At 41.7% G+C, this 15,513-nt stretch overlaps 4 protein-coding genes across 4 annotated transcripts; 1 reads left to right on the top strand and 3 right to left on the bottom strand.

The window, feature by feature from the left end:
• Positions 1-187: 187 nt before the first annotated feature.
• Positions 188-1,681, top strand: nkx2.5 (NK2 homeobox 5). The gene is made up of 2 exons (XM_030100869.1): positions 188-569; positions 1,039-1,681. Exons 1-2 carry the CDS (start codon positions 191-193, stop codon positions 1,668-1,670), a joined length of 1,011 nt encoding a protein of 336 aa, XP_029956729.1. The 5' UTR covers positions 188-190; the 3' UTR covers positions 1,671-1,681.
• A 2,538-nt stretch (positions 1,682-4,219) lies between these two features.
• On the bottom strand, positions 4,220-6,640 carry bnip1a (BCL2 interacting protein 1a). Its single transcript, XM_030100918.1, has 6 exons — positions 6,540-6,640; positions 5,196-5,288; positions 5,023-5,114; positions 4,778-4,882; positions 4,549-4,667; positions 4,220-4,416 (listed from the first exon to the last, which is right to left on the bottom strand). Exons 1-6 carry the CDS (start codon positions 6,618-6,620, stop codon positions 4,220-4,222), a joined length of 687 nt encoding a protein of 228 aa, XP_029956778.1. The 5' UTR covers positions 6,621-6,640.
• A 934-nt stretch (positions 6,641-7,574) lies between these two features.
• Positions 7,575-9,388, bottom strand: atp6v0e1 (ATPase H+ transporting V0 subunit e1). Its single transcript, XM_030100991.1, has 4 exons — positions 9,178-9,388; positions 8,629-8,676; positions 8,054-8,177; positions 7,575-7,947 (listed from the first exon to the last, which is right to left on the bottom strand). Exons 1-3 carry the CDS (start codon positions 9,279-9,281, stop codon positions 8,084-8,086), a joined length of 246 nt encoding a protein of 81 aa, XP_029956851.1. The 5' UTR covers positions 9,282-9,388; the 3' UTR covers positions 7,575-7,947; positions 8,054-8,083.
• A 1,703-nt stretch (positions 9,389-11,091) lies between these two features.
• On the bottom strand, positions 11,092-15,146 carry rpl26 (ribosomal protein L26). Its single transcript, XM_030100931.1, has 4 exons — positions 15,059-15,146; positions 14,277-14,448; positions 14,063-14,203; positions 11,092-11,257 (listed from the first exon to the last, which is right to left on the bottom strand). The coding sequence occupies exons 2-4, from the start codon at positions 14,442-14,444 to the stop codon at positions 11,129-11,131; spliced, it is 438 nt and encodes a 145-aa protein (XP_029956791.1). The 5' UTR covers positions 14,445-14,448; positions 15,059-15,146; the 3' UTR covers positions 11,092-11,128.
• Between the last annotated feature and the right edge of the window lie 367 nt (positions 15,147-15,513).

The raw sequence follows: 15,513 nt of genomic DNA, 5'->3' as shown, positions 1-15,513 counted from the left end.
AGTTTGGAGACACAGTTGACATTCAAAATGCACACTTCACTCAACATCAATCTGCTACACTAAACTACCACTGACATACAGTAAATACGACCAGCAAGCAAAGAAGAGGGCTGTTAACATCTTTTTTTTTCTTTTTTATTGGTTGCCTCCATAAGAAAGAGTTGTTTCTTTTCCTTTTAAATTCTTGGCGATGTTTCCCAGCCCCAGCACGTCGACTCCCTTCTCTGTAAAGGATATATTAAACTTGGAGCAGAGTCATGACGTGATGGTGTCTTCTCTGGATGTTTCTTCTCGTTTGGACTGCTGCTCAGCGCCACAGACCTCCATCTCCTCCTCTTCCTCCTCCTCCTCCTCCTGCATGCTGGCCCGCCTGAAGCTGGAGCCTCTCCGGGACGCGTCCGCCGCCGCCGCCGCCTCATCCTCACTGTTTGGAGAAGACTTCAACAACCCCAAGGCCGGCAGAGACAGTGCACTCAACTTTGCTTCAAACTTTTACGGCAAATCCATCATGGAAATGGATTTGGACAAGGAAGGCAGAGCTGATATGTTTGAGGGAAAACGAAGAAAAGGTGAGTTGATGAGAGAAAAGATTGAAATGTAAAAGCCTGTGCAAAGTCAGGCCTGCAGACGCACACATTGGTTTGTGCAGATTTAAATATTCTGGAGAAACAAATATATTAAAGCCACGAACTATTAAAAAAGAAGAATGCATATTTCAAAAGCTGAATATATTTTTAAAAATGAAACCACTGATACAAGCCGATGTGGAGTTTAATTACTGAGGAATAAACAGAAAAACAAATGTAAAGGTAAATTGTGTCGCGTAGAGGCGTTTCACTTCTACGTGTAAATTAAATTGCATGTGTTATATGTATTATAAATCGTGATAATTAAACGGAAGGGTAACCAAGTGAATCCACAAACTCTGTTAATTAGTTTGGGCCTAAACATTTTACGCACGAAAGAGGACTGCTATATCTATAAAATGTGTGGAAAAAGCTTTAATTATGAGTTTTTCCTTTCCTCTGTTTCGATCAGAGGAGTTTGGTGCTCAGGCCGAGGCCGCGGAGGACGTGAAGCCCGAGGATCCGGACCGACCGAAGCCCCGCAGGCGCAGGAAGCCGCGCGTCCTCTTCTCCCAGGCGCAGGTGTACGAGCTGGAGCGCCGCTTCAAGCAGCAGCGGTACCTGTCGGCCCCGGAGCGGGACCACCTGGCCGGGGTGCTCAAGCTCACCCCGACCCAGGTCAAGATCTGGTTCCAGAACCGGAGGTACAAGTGCAAGCGGCAGAGGCAGGACCAGAGCCTGGAGATGGTGTCCCTGCCGCCGCCCAGGAGGGTGTCCGTGCCGGTGCTGGTGCGGGACGGGAAGTCGTGTCTGTCGGCCGACGCGGCCGCCTACAACCCCTCCTACGGCATGGGCCACATCAACCACTTCGCTTACAACAACTACCCCGCTTTCAGCAGCTACCCCGGCCCCGGCTGCAACACAAACTACGGCTGCAGCTACCCGGCTGCCCAGATGCAAGGCATGCAGGGCGTGCAGGGCGTGCAGGGCGCCTCCAGCAGCGGGAACTACGTCAACTTTGGGGTCGGGGACCTGAATAGCATGCAGAACACGTTTTCCTCCGGTAACGGGGTGTCCTCGTTACACGGCATCAGGACATGGTGAAGGACGGATTAAAAAAAAAAAAAAGAAAAGAAATTCTTAATTTTCTTTAACATTTTACGGCTGCATGAATTTATAAAGATGGGACAGTTTATAGGACGCTGTAAGTTTTCTCATTTTTACGCTTTGCGGTTTTATTCTAAGCACAATTTTTTGTTCAACGTAAATAGATTTTTTTCCCCCTGCACTTGTAATTTGAGTAAAAATAAAAGGAAGTTGCAACCAGAGTTTTTTTTTAAAATTCAATTTCAAAATTTTTCTGAATATTTATTTTTATTATTATAGATATACAAATGAAAAAAGGAGAAAAACTGCAATTTATAGACTTTAAAAATACATTTTAACATTCTGTCCAGGGTCAAGCTAATTGTGTCTGTTCAAACCATCAGTATATATTTTAAAAAAAATGTAAAAATAATCAAAACTAAATTTTGAAACAGTAACTTCATGCACACATTCCATGGTTGAGTTGAACAGTTGCTCTCAGAGCCACATGAAGGGTCTGAACATCTGTACCTCCCCAGCATGGCTTGTGTCTGCTTAAAATGTTCAAGTGGCTATTACCAGGCTTCCCTCAATATGCTTAAACAAGGTTAAAAGGTTGTTAAAAGTTTACACTTTTTACAGCCTACTGTCACACACGTGTACTCTGTGTTTAGAGGTAGCTGGGATGAGATGAGAGATGGCTGTTAGGCATGACCTTGACCTCTAATGAACATTTCAGATCTGCCAGAAGTAAGACAATCATTGAAACTATTTCTCAAATTTGTTAGCATGGCCAAATTTTCACTTATGACATACCTTTTGACGTAAATTGTAATTCCTGGGTGTCTAACTGCTTTATCTGACGTCTGAAAATGCAGTGAAGCAACCCAAATAAGCTTTTTTTTTTTAAACTAATGTCCAGTTTTCAAAAAATATGTCTGCCTTGTTAATTAATTGGAAAATTATGCAGACTAATGCTTGATAATAAAAATAAACCATTTCATGCAATAACTATTGGAAAACTAGTGCATATGGTACCATTCCTGGCATAAATGCTGAGGTTCCTGTTCAGGTCCACAGCGTCTCGTACAGACTCCCACAGTCCAGATACAAACTCCCGACTCTTGACTGACAGTATCTCAGTGCTAAATGCACAAATAATCCAATTTGCTCGACAGAGAGCCAGAGGCCTCGTCTAAGTGCGCAGCTATATGAACAAGCTAGGAAACTGGCTCTGCACAACTGCCACCACTTTACATGAGTAAGAGATGCTTAGGCGTCTCTTAGGTCTCTCCACACTTACACTCTTTTACACTTTCTCATTTTTTTTTAACAGTGTGCATTTTAAAATTCACATATAAGACAATTTCCAAACACCAACATCATCACTTTTGTGTTTATTAATGATAATAACAATATTAATGACAGAATTTACATAGAATAAAGAAATTGGCAACGCTAGGCAATCACGGAAAGGGGAGCAAGGTCATGTAGCTTCTCTGGCCACCCTCTCCTCCATGGTGTTGAAAAGGCAACGTCAGATAACAGGGCCACACGGACCTAAAAATATCTCCCCTTCCCCTCCACCCACACTGGAAAGGGAGAGGGAAACGGGTCGGAATAATCTGCTTTTCCGGGTCTTATCTGAAGAAAGGCAGGGATGCATGCGGCGCTATCTATTGCCAGTGTGAACACCGCGACTCCTTTTTCTGAGCTTTTCTGCTCGGGTGCAGCCGTAGAGCTGAGCTGAGCTCCTCAACCCGCACGCTGGTTAGAGGCTTTTGTTTTCTCCACTGAATGAATAAAACATGTGGAATATTTGAATTAAAACACAAACTGGATGAGTCCAGTTTGGCCTAAATCACGCTTGAGGCATTTTTATTTCACTAAAATAACAAAAGGTTTTGTTCAATAAAGAAAAAGCCTCCTGCAGTAATTATACAGTACGTAGCTACAGGTATACACCAGGCTGAAGCATCATCTGCACAGTGATTGTGTGGCAATAAATAAAACAGGTTATAGTCATAAGCAGACCTGCTACACACACATTAAATCCCAGAATTGTTCCCAATCATAATTGCACTCAGTATGATGATATTCATGATTAACTCTCTAAAATCAATGAAGACTACTGTATTCATGTCTGTTAAAGTGGCTCTTTTTTCTCCTTACGTGATCGTTTTTTGGCTTTTTTAAGACAGAAATTCCCTTGTTGAGTCATATGTAAACATGTGCCTTAACACATTATCTGCACTCGACTAAGGACATAAACATCAGACACATTTTGCACGCCCATCTCTCTGCTCCTGACCATTTTTTTTTTTCATCAGTATGATGGATTAAAATCTATCCAATAAATAAAACAGAGTGAAGCTTATAGGCATGCAGGTTAAACCGCCGTTCTGTGGGCCATTTGTCACCGTCGGCAGTCAGTTCGGTCCACATTCCACCGGGCAGAAACACACACACGCGTGTGTAATCCGACACGCGGCATTCAGAGCTGTTTAAATCAATTGCGCTGGGAATGGAAAGTTGTTCTGGCAGAGCTCTGCAGCGAGGTACCTGGTCTACAGGAAGGGGAAGAGTCTCTTCTTCAGGATGTACAGCACCGTGGCGAGGAACAGAGCCAGGGCCAGGAAGATGAGCAGCTTGTCGGTGAGCTCCCTGCGGTTGTACTTGGTGATGAGCTTCCTCCCGAGCTGGATGGTCCCTGCCATGGTCTTAAACTCGTCATTCGTCTCCTGGACCGTCCGTGAGGAAGTCGCTTCAAACAGAGAAGAAAAACATGAAGTGAGTTCACGCAGTGCAAATTAGAACAGCTTAAAACCTTCATCACAAAAGAATTTTAATCTGGTGTTTCTCAAACTGAGGGGTATGATTCTTTTATTCAACTCACCGAGAGACGTGATGGTCTCCTCGCTCTGCTGGACCTGCTGGGCCATCATTCTGCTGATGCTCATGAGATTTTCTGTGATGCTACTGGAGGTCTGGGCCAAGTCCTCTTTGGTCATCTTCCTAGACAAAGACAAAGATAAACACTGAAAATATGACAAAGGAATACACTCGGTGGAGATATTTTCAAAAATAAAGACATTCTTTGACTATTTAAAATTATTTTAACCCACCTCTGTCTCACAGCGCTATCGGCTCCTTTAAGAAGTTCCTGCTTCTCCATGTTGTCGATGGACAGTTTGCTGGCCAGGTTGGCTTTTCTCCAGGCAGTCTGGTTACTGCAAAACACAGAGAAATAGAACATTTTCATAGAGATCCACTGAAGAAGCCATATTCCACGGGCATTTATCAAAAACTCATAATTTCAACATCTAAACGCCACAGTCTCAGTGGGTTAGCGTGTTGACGAGGACTTCACCTTTGCATCTGTTTTTTGTGTCCTTCTATACGACTGACCAGGTTCTGCTTCTCCGACTCTTTGTCCTGCTCCATGGCCATCTGATCCAAGTCCTGTCCAGAGAAGCAGGACATGTGAGAAAGCCCAGATTATTAGATTTGCACACATTTATCCTCAAAGTAAAACCTCCTCACCTGAATGCGAAGTCTGAGGTTGTGGAAACTCTTTTTCACTTCTGCATTTATTTCTGTCAGCTTGCTTTGAGGCCCAGTGCACTCTGTGATATCCTGGAAAAAACAATTGTTGGAAACAGTCACTGCATACTTGAATCATAGGAATAACTTAATAACAGTTTTTCACAATGATTTAAGTTGAGAAAATATGCCTGCATGGAAGCTGATGGCTTCTAGTGTCCAATCTCTTGCAAGCAGCAGTTTAAAGCACAAACATGTCTGACTTCCAATGAGTTAAAATACAGAAAACAGCAAAATATCACAACTGAGGAACCAACAGCACTTGTCTCCAGTCTCATCACCACCACTACAGGCTCTTCAACAAGATCCTTCAGCCTCTGAATCCTCTACAAGTGGACAGAGGACGCAGAACAACTAAAGGAAATCTTCTTAACGGTTCTATAAGGCGTTCCCCAATATCAGCTCTGAAATTGCTGTCAGCTTACCTTCACTAATAGAAAAAAAATATATAACAGAGATTGAGATCATTGAACAACTGCCACCCCCCCACCCCCCCATAAGTCTGATCAGAAAATTTGATGAGTATAACAGTCAACAAAAAGAAGTTCAGGGGGCATACAATGCTCAGTTATTAGGGTTAATTTAGTCCCTACTTTAAAACAACAGCAAGACTACAAAAAGTTAAAAGATCAGTGGTATTTTGGATTTAAAAATTAAGAAAACGCTGAAAACACTGCAATGTAATATGCAACAAACAATCCCCAGCATGTCAAGTCTGGGAGGTCCAGCATCTAGTCTGATTGTCAACATAATCTTAGTCCCAGAGCCACATCTCATTTCTATCTGGGGGCCATAACAGGGACTGGCTGGAATTAAAACTTTCTAACACAGCTTCTAGGATGGATTCATGTGGTTTAATTTGTGTCAGTACAAAGAGTCGACACTGATGACATAGCTACAAAACCAAAACGAACTGAAAACTGTAAAGAGAAAAATAATAAGTAACCTAATTTAAAGCAAATATTCAGTTATTGAACTGGTTGAAGATTTTACCTGTAAGTATAAACACATATATATTACATTGAAATCTGGAAGGTTTTTTTTTTTTTTTTACAATTTAGAACGTTGGCAAGTCCTTTACGATAGCTTTTATTATCACCATTATTATTATTATTATTTATTATTATTGTTATTATAAACTTTCACAGATGATTTGAATGGTTTGATCCATGTCTGTTCCTCTTCTCTTCACCCTCCGGGAAACCCCCTCTTCCCGCGGACAGGCTTCCGCCCCTGGCCGCCCGGACCCCGGACTCAGTCCTCTTACCACACAGGTGTTCGCACCTGGATGAGAGCCTTGATTTCCAGATCATATTTCAGGATTTCTTGCTCACATATTCGGACGTGGACATCCGACGACGCCATGTTGTCAACGTAGTAGTGCGCTGGAGCTACGGAAAGCGAGAGGGTGGTTTTGAAACGCGATTTTCCATCTTTGCACTGAGGAATAAACCTTTAACCCTTTATCAGCCAAGTGTCTGTGCTTGGTAACTTTGCAGTTTTTCACTTATCTCCAAATCTAGTGTGATTCAAACAAAATCATTACATTAAAAAAAACCACATTGTTAATTTATAAAGTACCTACCACTTTTGAAAAGGATCAACAAGTCCATTTTTTTATTGCAACTAACCCATCAGCACTTTCACTTTTGATTCTCACGTCTTAAAATATAAAATAACAGCATGAACAATTTCCTTTGGTCAACCTGAGGAAACGATTTTCCATTACTCCACCAAATCTAAACACAAAACAAAAATGTGAATATTAAGGGTTAATGAGGCAAACTAAGGAACAACAATCTCAGAATAAAAAAATAAAAAAATAAATAAAAATAAAAATTATTTCCAGAGAAAGTTAACGGTTCAGGAAAAAAAACGTGCATAAATTTTTGAAGCAGTTACAGTTGAACAGGCTTGTTCAAAAGTTTTGTCATAATGGTCTCTGGAGTATTAGGTACAGTCTGCTGTTTTAAATTGATATGTTTAAAAAATGAAAGTGTGGGCCTTCATATGCATCAGAGAGAAAATCAATGTGATCATTCAAATCCAAATTCACAACCAGAGAAAAAGAATCAAGAGTGAATTGTGTGGCGTGTGGGTCATGCTTTCAAATATTGATTGCCTAAGTGGGCAAGACACAAAAGATCCAGTTGTGGAGAAATTGCGGAAAACAAGGATCAGGAACCTGTTCAAATATTTGTGTTTATTGTCTGTGTTGAATTTAAGCTCTAAAGCACCCTGAGTCATGTCTAAATATAAGTATTGGTTCATATGAAAGGAAAAAGGCAACTCATACACACAGTCAAAACAATCCAAAAGTCATGGAGTTGATGAATATTTTATTTTGTACCCATCACATAGATTACGTTCATCCATCACACATAGACAAGCACTCTTGACAGGCCTCACACATACACAATCTCACCTAAAACATCTTTCACACATCAACAATAACATTAACCACAATTTACACAATACACAGACCAGGACACGACAAGTGGAGGCTGGTTCATTTTAAATTAAGAACACATCAGGTGAGATACTTAAGTCCTTTGGGAGTTGGTGAAATATTTGTACAAGGCACCATTCCAGGAATCACTCAGACTCAAGCAAGGATCTGAGCTTTAAGGCGGTTTGGAGGGAATAATCTCTGCACTCATTGACGTCCATTGGTATCCGCTGGTGAAAGAAACTGAAACACAAACCGAGAAACTGAGTGTATAACATACGTCTTGCAATGACAGGTAGAACATCAGATTTAAGTTTGGCGTTCACCTTCTTCAAAGGTAGAACTTTACCTGCAAGATTAGGAATCCTGGGATGGAACATTAAGACCAGTGATACCTCAGGTACCAGATGGTCTCGTTGGATAGAGACGGCCCAAACAGTGGGTTGAACTGAGCCAGAATAGCGATCAACCAGCTGAAAGACAGGAAACAGGAACTAAAGCATCAACACGACACTATATTTTCTAAATATTAAAGTAGTTACTCTTCTTCTTTGAAACCCTCATTTCTCATGACACAACCTGGGATTGTTGGGATGACATTACTTTGTCTCTACTGCCCTCTTTTGCCCAGTTATGTGCAACATAGCATGTGGTGCATAATAACGTTTTGATGTAACTAATTAATGCCAGAAGTTTTTTTCCACATGACATCTATAGGTTGGTTCACTATGGTTGTCACACATACTAATTCATACACATTTCTGCTGCCAGCACTTCAGATCAACGAATGCATGTGGAAATGATGGAAGAGGTTTAGATCTTAGATTTGTTTCTCTTAAATCAACCTTTTCTTTAGAGTAACAGGTTGTTAAATGTGGATAATCAGACGTTAACAACACAATGTGACAGTTTGATGATACTCACAAGAGGTAGCAGCAGACTGCAGTCAACACCAGCATAGTGACAGTCACTCTGCTCAAACAAACAAACAAACCAAAAGTAAGAATTACAAGGCATAATTTATCTGTAAAAGCAGCATTGGTGGTTTTAAACCAAACGAATCATATTTATGGAGTTACATACAGCAGCTGGTCTCGTGATGCAGTGACACACAGAAATAAAGGAAGTTAGATTCATTCTAACTCTTTCCCCAGCATGTGATCCTGCTAGTCTCATCTTTAAATATATACACAACGTTTATACAACGAAAAGCGGAGCACATTATTTTTCTACGATTTCACGTTAAAAAAAATAAAAAACTTCATAAATTACCTTCAATCACACCAACTTCACCCAAACAACAACGTTTAAACTTCTTTAATCGGCCAAGTTCGACCTGAACTCATCCAGCCATCAACTTTCGCACTTTTTGCGAATAAATAAAGTTTAAGAGGAAACAGTAGAGCAGACCCGGGGAGTTACGGAGAGCTGTGCTGGAGCCTGCTGGAGGCTAAAGCCAAGCTAAACTCTCACCCTCGGTTCGGTCCTTTGGGGATGAACCACGGCACGACTCCGCCGACGATTCCCCAGAACAGGGTCATCACGGAGGCGGTGATCACGAAGCTCAGCGTCGCCATGCTGCCGACACCGGGGGTCCGACGGGGGAGGAAAGTTAAGAAGTTCGGAGTTGACAAAACTTTGGCTGCCGATCGACGACACGGAACGACGGCGAGGATCACATGACCGCGCGAGGCGGAAGTGGCGGAAGTGGAGGAGGAGGACGGGAGCTGCGCTGCGAGCTGCATACAAACACTGGAGTCTGTACTGAAACACTGCGATCATTGATGCTCATTCTGCTTTTTACATAGTTGCTCTGTCAATAGTTGCACATACATCCATCTTCCAACACGGAGCTGGAGCTGATCCGGGCTGCAGGTACACCGGGTAGAATCCAAACGCCACAGCCCAACCTGGACTGGTCTGGAGTTCAGGCTTTCTTGTCATCAGGAAATTGAAGGTCCTTGTTTGTCCCGCTGGATGCCTTTTGTTCTCCTTCATAACAGCAACAGTAGATTGTGTGAGTGATCGCAAACATGACATGACAGGAAGCGAGTAGGGCCAAGCTTGAAAAAAGGGAGTGTGTCAATAAGGGCAATAAAACCAGTTAAGAGTATCAATTGTCACTTGATTTCTGTTGAGAGGTCTGCCTGAGGTGGAGGTCAATACATTTATAGCTTCCATTTAGACAGAATGGACAGAGTCAACAGCCCTTTGGTTTTCAGTGTGACGCTGGTGTGTGTTGAGTCGGACGATCAACAGTCGTCTCGCCTCAGGTTACAAGGAAATCAGTACTGAAAAGTTGCCTGTTCAGTCATCTTGCGCTGTAGCGGTTAACACACATAACTCTACGACATTGTACCTCATTTGAGTTCAGGCCAGGGGACTTTACAGTCTGTTTGTGCTGGGTGAATAGATACTTGGATCAATCCTTCTTGAAAACCTATTTTACTGCGGAGTATGGCTGCAGAGGGCTGGAACACAGGGTGAAAGACAAGAGACTTCCTGGACAGATGACCACTTCATCAACTAACAGGCGCACACACATCTACAGCCAGTGTGGAGGCATCAATCAACCCTACAGGGACATCTCTGTAGGAAAACTTTTGTTTGTGCAACAGCGAATTCCACTTCGTTCCTGTGGCTTAGCAGGAATACAATTCCGTCAATTTGTACTGGGGAACAGTTTCCTGATCAATATTGCTCCGATTCACCAGCATATAGCTCAAAAACATGAGAAACATGCAGTTTATCATGACAGACTTGTTGCATACACCACATTTAGTAACTGAGCATACAAATTTAGACAGGAAATGAGAAATTCTGAATTTGAAAAGTAAATGTTACATCTTTTACTAAGAAAACAGGAAACACTTTAAAAATGATGGTTCAGAAGCTGTAATAATTCAGTTTAACCCTTGATTTTGAAGTGTATGACTCATCTGAATCATGAACTTATTTCTCTTCATTCTACAAATAGTAAATGTGTAGTAAGTATGCTATGTATGTATAGTAAGCATGCTTGCTAAAAATGCTTGCATTTGTTGACTGAATAACTCACTTTGCATTTAGAAAACTGACTGTACAAGCATCAAACAAGCTCTACTTAATAAACTTCATCTGAGCTTACCAACTTGAAAGCAGCATGCCCTAAACCCAGTTTCCAACCACAGGTTGCAACATTTTCCTGATCTGGCTACAAAATTCAAACATGCTTTCTTTTCAACAATGACAGGTAATAATAAACCACACTATTTAAAATCATCAGGTGACTTTGTGACCTATGTTATGAGTCGGATGTGTAAGGCAGACATGTTTAAATCATAAATCTTCTTTTACATGAATAAACCTGCCCGGTAGAGGGAAAAAAAAAATCAAGAGACAGTGAGCTCCATTTACATTTTTTATTGATAGCAAAAGATGGTTTTTACTCCTGCATCTTTTCGATGGTCTCCTCCTTGTATTTGCCCTTCTCCTTTCCATCGGAGCGAGACTTGGCCTTACGCTCCAGGATCTTCTTGCGGTCCTTGTCGAGCTTTAGCCTGGTGATGACCACCTGGAAATCAGAAACAAAGGAAGTGAGCGTGTGGACAGACGTTTCACTGTTGGAACTGGCCATTAAGACGACAGCCCAGAGACTGAAAAGTGACAAAGTTGAAGGAGTTTCAACAACTACACCACTACAGCTCAGGACCACAAAGGAAGGGAAGAGATTTGTCAATGCTACTACTCAAAAACAACCTGCGATCAATGTTCAACTGGAGAGCAAAGAAGTAAAAAAACAAACAAAAAAAACACTGTTTTCCAGGTAACTGAGGCGGTTCCAGGACAATAGGGACTTTCAATTCCTACTTACACACTGAATCTGAATACACCCCTTTACTGCGGCTCATGCGCCTGTGTAGGTACTGCAGAATTGGGCTGGTCCGAACAGGCGTTTTTGCCCTCCAAATATTCGGGGCCAAGTAATGCCGATTATCCAAATATTCGGCATGGGAGCCACCGGTATACGCATGCGCCAGAGCGTTGCAGCAAACAAAACACGTCGGACGCTACTTTGAAAAGTGACTGTGTGAAGCCGTCAGGCTGTAGCTCCGTCTACAAAGACTTCCAGAGAGTGAAAAACTAGTGAACAGAGAGAGCAGACTCTGGAGGAATGAGAAGGTCCGCTAACAGAAGTGAAAGTGTCTAATTGCTCGGGCGCTGCCCCCACGATTCAGAAACAGAAAAAGAAAAAATAAAGTCGAAATAAACTTTGATACTAAATGATAACAGACGGAAAAAGCATGCGCCTCATTTTCTGTAAATAATTTGCAATAAAGGGTTAGATAAACTGTTTAGAGCACGGAAAAGCTCCCCGGGGATGCGGGGGGTGGGGGAGGAATACTCGGATAGCAAAATTATTCGCCGAGTGTCATCATAGCGACCGAACTTTCAGGACCAGCCCTACTGCAGAAACACCAAAAATAAGGATTTACATTACTTCTAGCAGAGTCTAATGCGCCTATCGACATTTGCATCATCCAATTTATGTGAGCAGTGAGAGCATGACAAGATGATGCAGTGTGGGCTTTACATTAGAACTAACAGCTTAAACACAAGCCAACTTTCTCCAAAACACCAGAGACTCAAAACTACACCAACACAAGATGTTGGTGGATAATTAGCCAGGCAAAAAAATAATTACACAATCTCAACAACATGGAAGATTTGTTTTCTGTTCTTAAATCATATTGGAGGTCATCACCACAAACAGTCTGCTGACTTTCTGAAGAGAGAACTGAAATGAATTGGGCAGCTGTACAGATTTATTCAGTGAAAACAGCTTCTCAGATACTTGCTGCTGGTATTAGAACTACCTTGAAAATAGATAGGATGGTAATTAAAGTTGAATTAATGCCAGTAGGAGACATAAATGTCAAGCTCTATGTAAGCAGGCAATTTTCAGAGGTCTAATTAGTCAGACTAGGTAAAAAAAAACCCTGTCAGTGCACCACAGGTTGCACTCGCGAACAATTCTTACAAAGTGTCATGGCAGATATTTTACATAATGCAGTAGAATTCACAGGCAGCAGGTGGAAAATGTATTCAAAGTATCTTGTATAAGAAAGAAAAGCCGGGGCACTTTTGTTTTGCCGAAGTTTTAGTCTGATTTTTGTATTTTAAATGATCTTGTCGACCCTTTACATAACGAAAGAATAAGCTATAACAATGACAACACAATGCTCGCAACTACTCCAACCTTAAAACACGCATTGATCCAGTTGAAGTTTGATCTTCCCTGTGTCAGATTGATTTTCATTTATTGTTCTTGTAACACTGGGACTGTTTCTTTAGGCTACACTAAAATATAATTTCAAGGTTAGTAGCTGAAGGCTGCATCAAACCATGATTACTCAAGTGTCACATCAAAACATGAGGCTGTGGAGCATCAACATGTGCAGACACCTTGTATGCAGTGCTGAAAACTTCAAGTACAAAACTGTGAGAACAATATTCTTGACACCGTCACAGAAGAAAAATACAAAGGCGCTTTGATAAGCTGAATATGACCAGTCTGTCATTGTAAACTGTTTTCCAAATTACATTTCTACCAAGACGTCTCTTTGATCACTGTGCACATTCGGCTTTCAACACATGATGCAAATGCTGTTCAACTTCTGAAGGAATAACAAGCATCATCGAAACATTTAAACTGAAATAATTATAAGCTGAGCAATGTGCTCAGATTCAAGTTGCTTTTATACTTGTATTTGAAGCTGAAGTAATGTAACTTCAGCACAAAACCTCTATTAGACAACCAGATGAACTAGACTAGTTAAGCCGAAAAAAAGAAACTGCGGTTAAACAAGAAATGTTAAAGAGATGTGATCACCCAGATACACCCTGAAGGAATAAGACAAGAGAAAGCAGTTTAGGACAGGGCAACTAGCATGCCCAAAACAAGTCACTGAAATAACTTACGTAATATAAAAAATACAAAAAATTATACAAAACTGATATACCATAGAACTCTCCTCTGAAAAATAGAAGGAAAAATCCAGAATTCAGCAATAAAACTTTTGTTACATGATGGTTTCAAACAGCAGTCCATCTTTTTCAATCTACCCCTTCAAACCTATCTGCCGCAGTTCTGCTCAACCATAACAAAGAAATATGTGCCAGAGAAACAGTCCAAGAGACATGGGTGGTCTTCAAAATCATGACTGAGATACAATTGTGGACAAAAATCAAAAGTCTGTGTAACACTTTTTCAGAGAAACAATGAACCTTCTCAAGCGATCTTTGAGTAACTCATAGATTGTACAAGTGTGCATCAACCGAAGGCGCACACAAACTCAGGTACAGGTACGTCTCTCACCTTGCTGGGGTGGATGCCAACGTGGACTGTGGTTCCGTTGGCCTTCTCTCTTTGCACACGCTCGATGTAGATGACGTACTTTTTCCTGTAGACCTGCACCACTTTGCCAATCTGCTGGCCTTTGTAGTGTCCACGGACGACCTGTGTGAGAACATCCCGTCAGGTAAATGCAACCTCCACTTTTAGTCGCGTCTGGCCACGGAAACTGTCTTACCTGGACTTCGTCATCCTTGCGGATGGGCATGGACCTCACATTGTACTTCTGGCGAAGCTCCTTGGACAGCGGGGAGGACATGATCTTCCTCCTGATGTGTGAGGGGGCATTGAAGTGCCTCTTGCGGTTCTTACGGCGGGAGGAGGTTACGAATGGATTCAGCTTCATGATGCTGTGGACGAAGGAGTACAGGTAAACTTTTAATTAGCACTTTCATCTAAGAAACACTGCTCAACACAAAACGCTCTCTCAAACTTGCACATGCATAACTAAGCCTTGAACACACCCGAATACACACTCGTTCTTATAAGTGCAGAGCTATATTGGACACTTTAAAAAGAGCATGTGTCTCATTACGCTTCATTCACTGTACAGAAATGTGTCGTTGAGACTAGTGAGGGTGAATGCTAATCTAGCTCAATGTGCTAAGTTAGCATAACGTTGATAAGACGGAGGTAGAAGTGTTCATTTATAGCACAAAGTAGGCTACATACTAATGAAGAACCCCGCCGACTGCAAATTAAGTCAAAAATGACTCAATAACGGTAGAAAATGTGCATTACGATGTCGCTAGCGGACATGCGGAGACTGACAGACCCGACTATGACACCGAACACTACGCGGCGTTTATTTTGTCATCTACCGCCAGAATTCTAGTAATATCGGCCTTTTCTGAACCGTGATGATGTTTACGTGGTATACAGACTGGTACAGGGACACTTGGATGCGCCAGGTGGAGGATGAACGGGGATTTAATGGAAGATTGTGTCGGGGTTTCTTACCCTGCCGTTTACTCCTCTATGGCCGGCGGAAAAGAGGCCCACGTTTTACTTCCGCTGGCATTAGTTCACTCAAGTCTCGCGAGACTTCTCGAGACAAGACACCAAAACATTCACACAAACTGAGCAAAACGTTAAAATACACAAAGGCGCGGATTTCTTATTATTTGATTTCATCCATTGTTTTTTTCCATACATTTTTTATTTCCTTGTACAATACTGTGTTTGAATTGTGCTATATAAATACATTCGCCTTCATCATTGTGCATTATACTCTTGGTATTCTTATTTTTAGCTGAACTGTTTACCTGCAAATGTCTTTCCAGTTGTAGCTTATTAATACGTTATGTCCCTGTTTGCCTCAGTAACCAGCAGTTTTATTTGCATTATCGCATGTTGCCAGAAGATGGCGCCAAACTTAATTAACCGATTACCTGGTCAGCAAACAAGTTTTGTCT

Source organism: Salarias fasciatus, chromosome 2 (genome assembly GCF_902148845.1).
Source record: "Salarias fasciatus chromosome 2, fSalaFa1.1, whole genome shotgun sequence".
Taxonomy (NCBI): Eukaryota; Metazoa; Chordata; class Actinopteri; order Blenniiformes; family Blenniidae; genus Salarias; species Salarias fasciatus.
Note: the sequence above shows the minus strand (reverse complement) of the source record. Positions and strands in the feature narration are given on the sequence as shown.

What these genes read in the sequence shown, in the direction of transcription:
- nkx2.5 (XM_030100869.1), top strand. Translation starts at nt 191, where the DNA reads ATGTTTCCCAGCCCCAGCACGTCGACTCCCTTCTCTGTAAAGGATATA. An exon ending in TGAGGGAAAACGAAGAAAAG is followed by an intron (nt 570 to 1,038) that starts GTGAGTTGATGA and finishes TGTTTCGATCAG; the next exon opens with AGGAGTTTGGTGCTCAGGCC.
- bnip1a (XM_030100918.1), bottom strand. Translation starts at nt 6,620, where the DNA reads ATGGCGTCGTCGGATGTCCACGTCCGAATATGTGAGCAAGAAATCCTG. An exon ending in ACCTCAGACTTCGCATTCAG is followed by an intron (nt 5,115 to 5,195) that starts GTGAGGAGGTTT and finishes TTCTCTGGACAG; the next exon opens with GACTTGGATCAGATGGCCAT. An exon ending in GATAGCGCTGTGAGACAGAG is followed by an intron (nt 4,668 to 4,777) that starts GTGGGTTAAAAT and finishes GTCTTTGTCTAG; the next exon opens with GAAGATGACCAAAGAGGACT.
- atp6v0e1 (XM_030100991.1), bottom strand. Translation starts at nt 9,281, where the DNA reads ATGGCGACGCTGAGCTTCGTGATCACCGCCTCCGTGATGACCCTGTTC. An exon ending in CCCAAAGGACCGAACCGAGG is followed by an intron (nt 8,677 to 9,177) that starts GTGAGAGTTTAG and finishes TTGTTTGAGCAG; the next exon opens with AGTGACTGTCACTATGCTGG. An exon ending in GCAGTCTGCTGCTACCTCTT is followed by an intron (nt 8,178 to 8,628) that starts GTGAGTATCATC and finishes CCTGTCTTTCAG; the next exon opens with CTGGTTGATCGCTATTCTGG.
- rpl26 (XM_030100931.1), bottom strand. Translation starts at nt 14,444, where the DNA reads ATGAAGCTGAATCCATTCGTAACCTCCTCCCGCCGTAAGAACCGCAAG. An exon ending in GCAAGGATGACGAAGTCCAG is followed by an intron (nt 14,204 to 14,276) that starts GTAAGACAGTTT and finishes GTTCTCACACAG; the next exon opens with GTCGTCCGTGGACACTACAA. An exon ending in TTGGCATCCACCCCAGCAAG is followed by an intron (nt 11,258 to 14,062) that starts GTGAGAGACGTA and finishes TCTGATTTCCAG; the next exon opens with GTGGTCATCACCAGGCTAAA.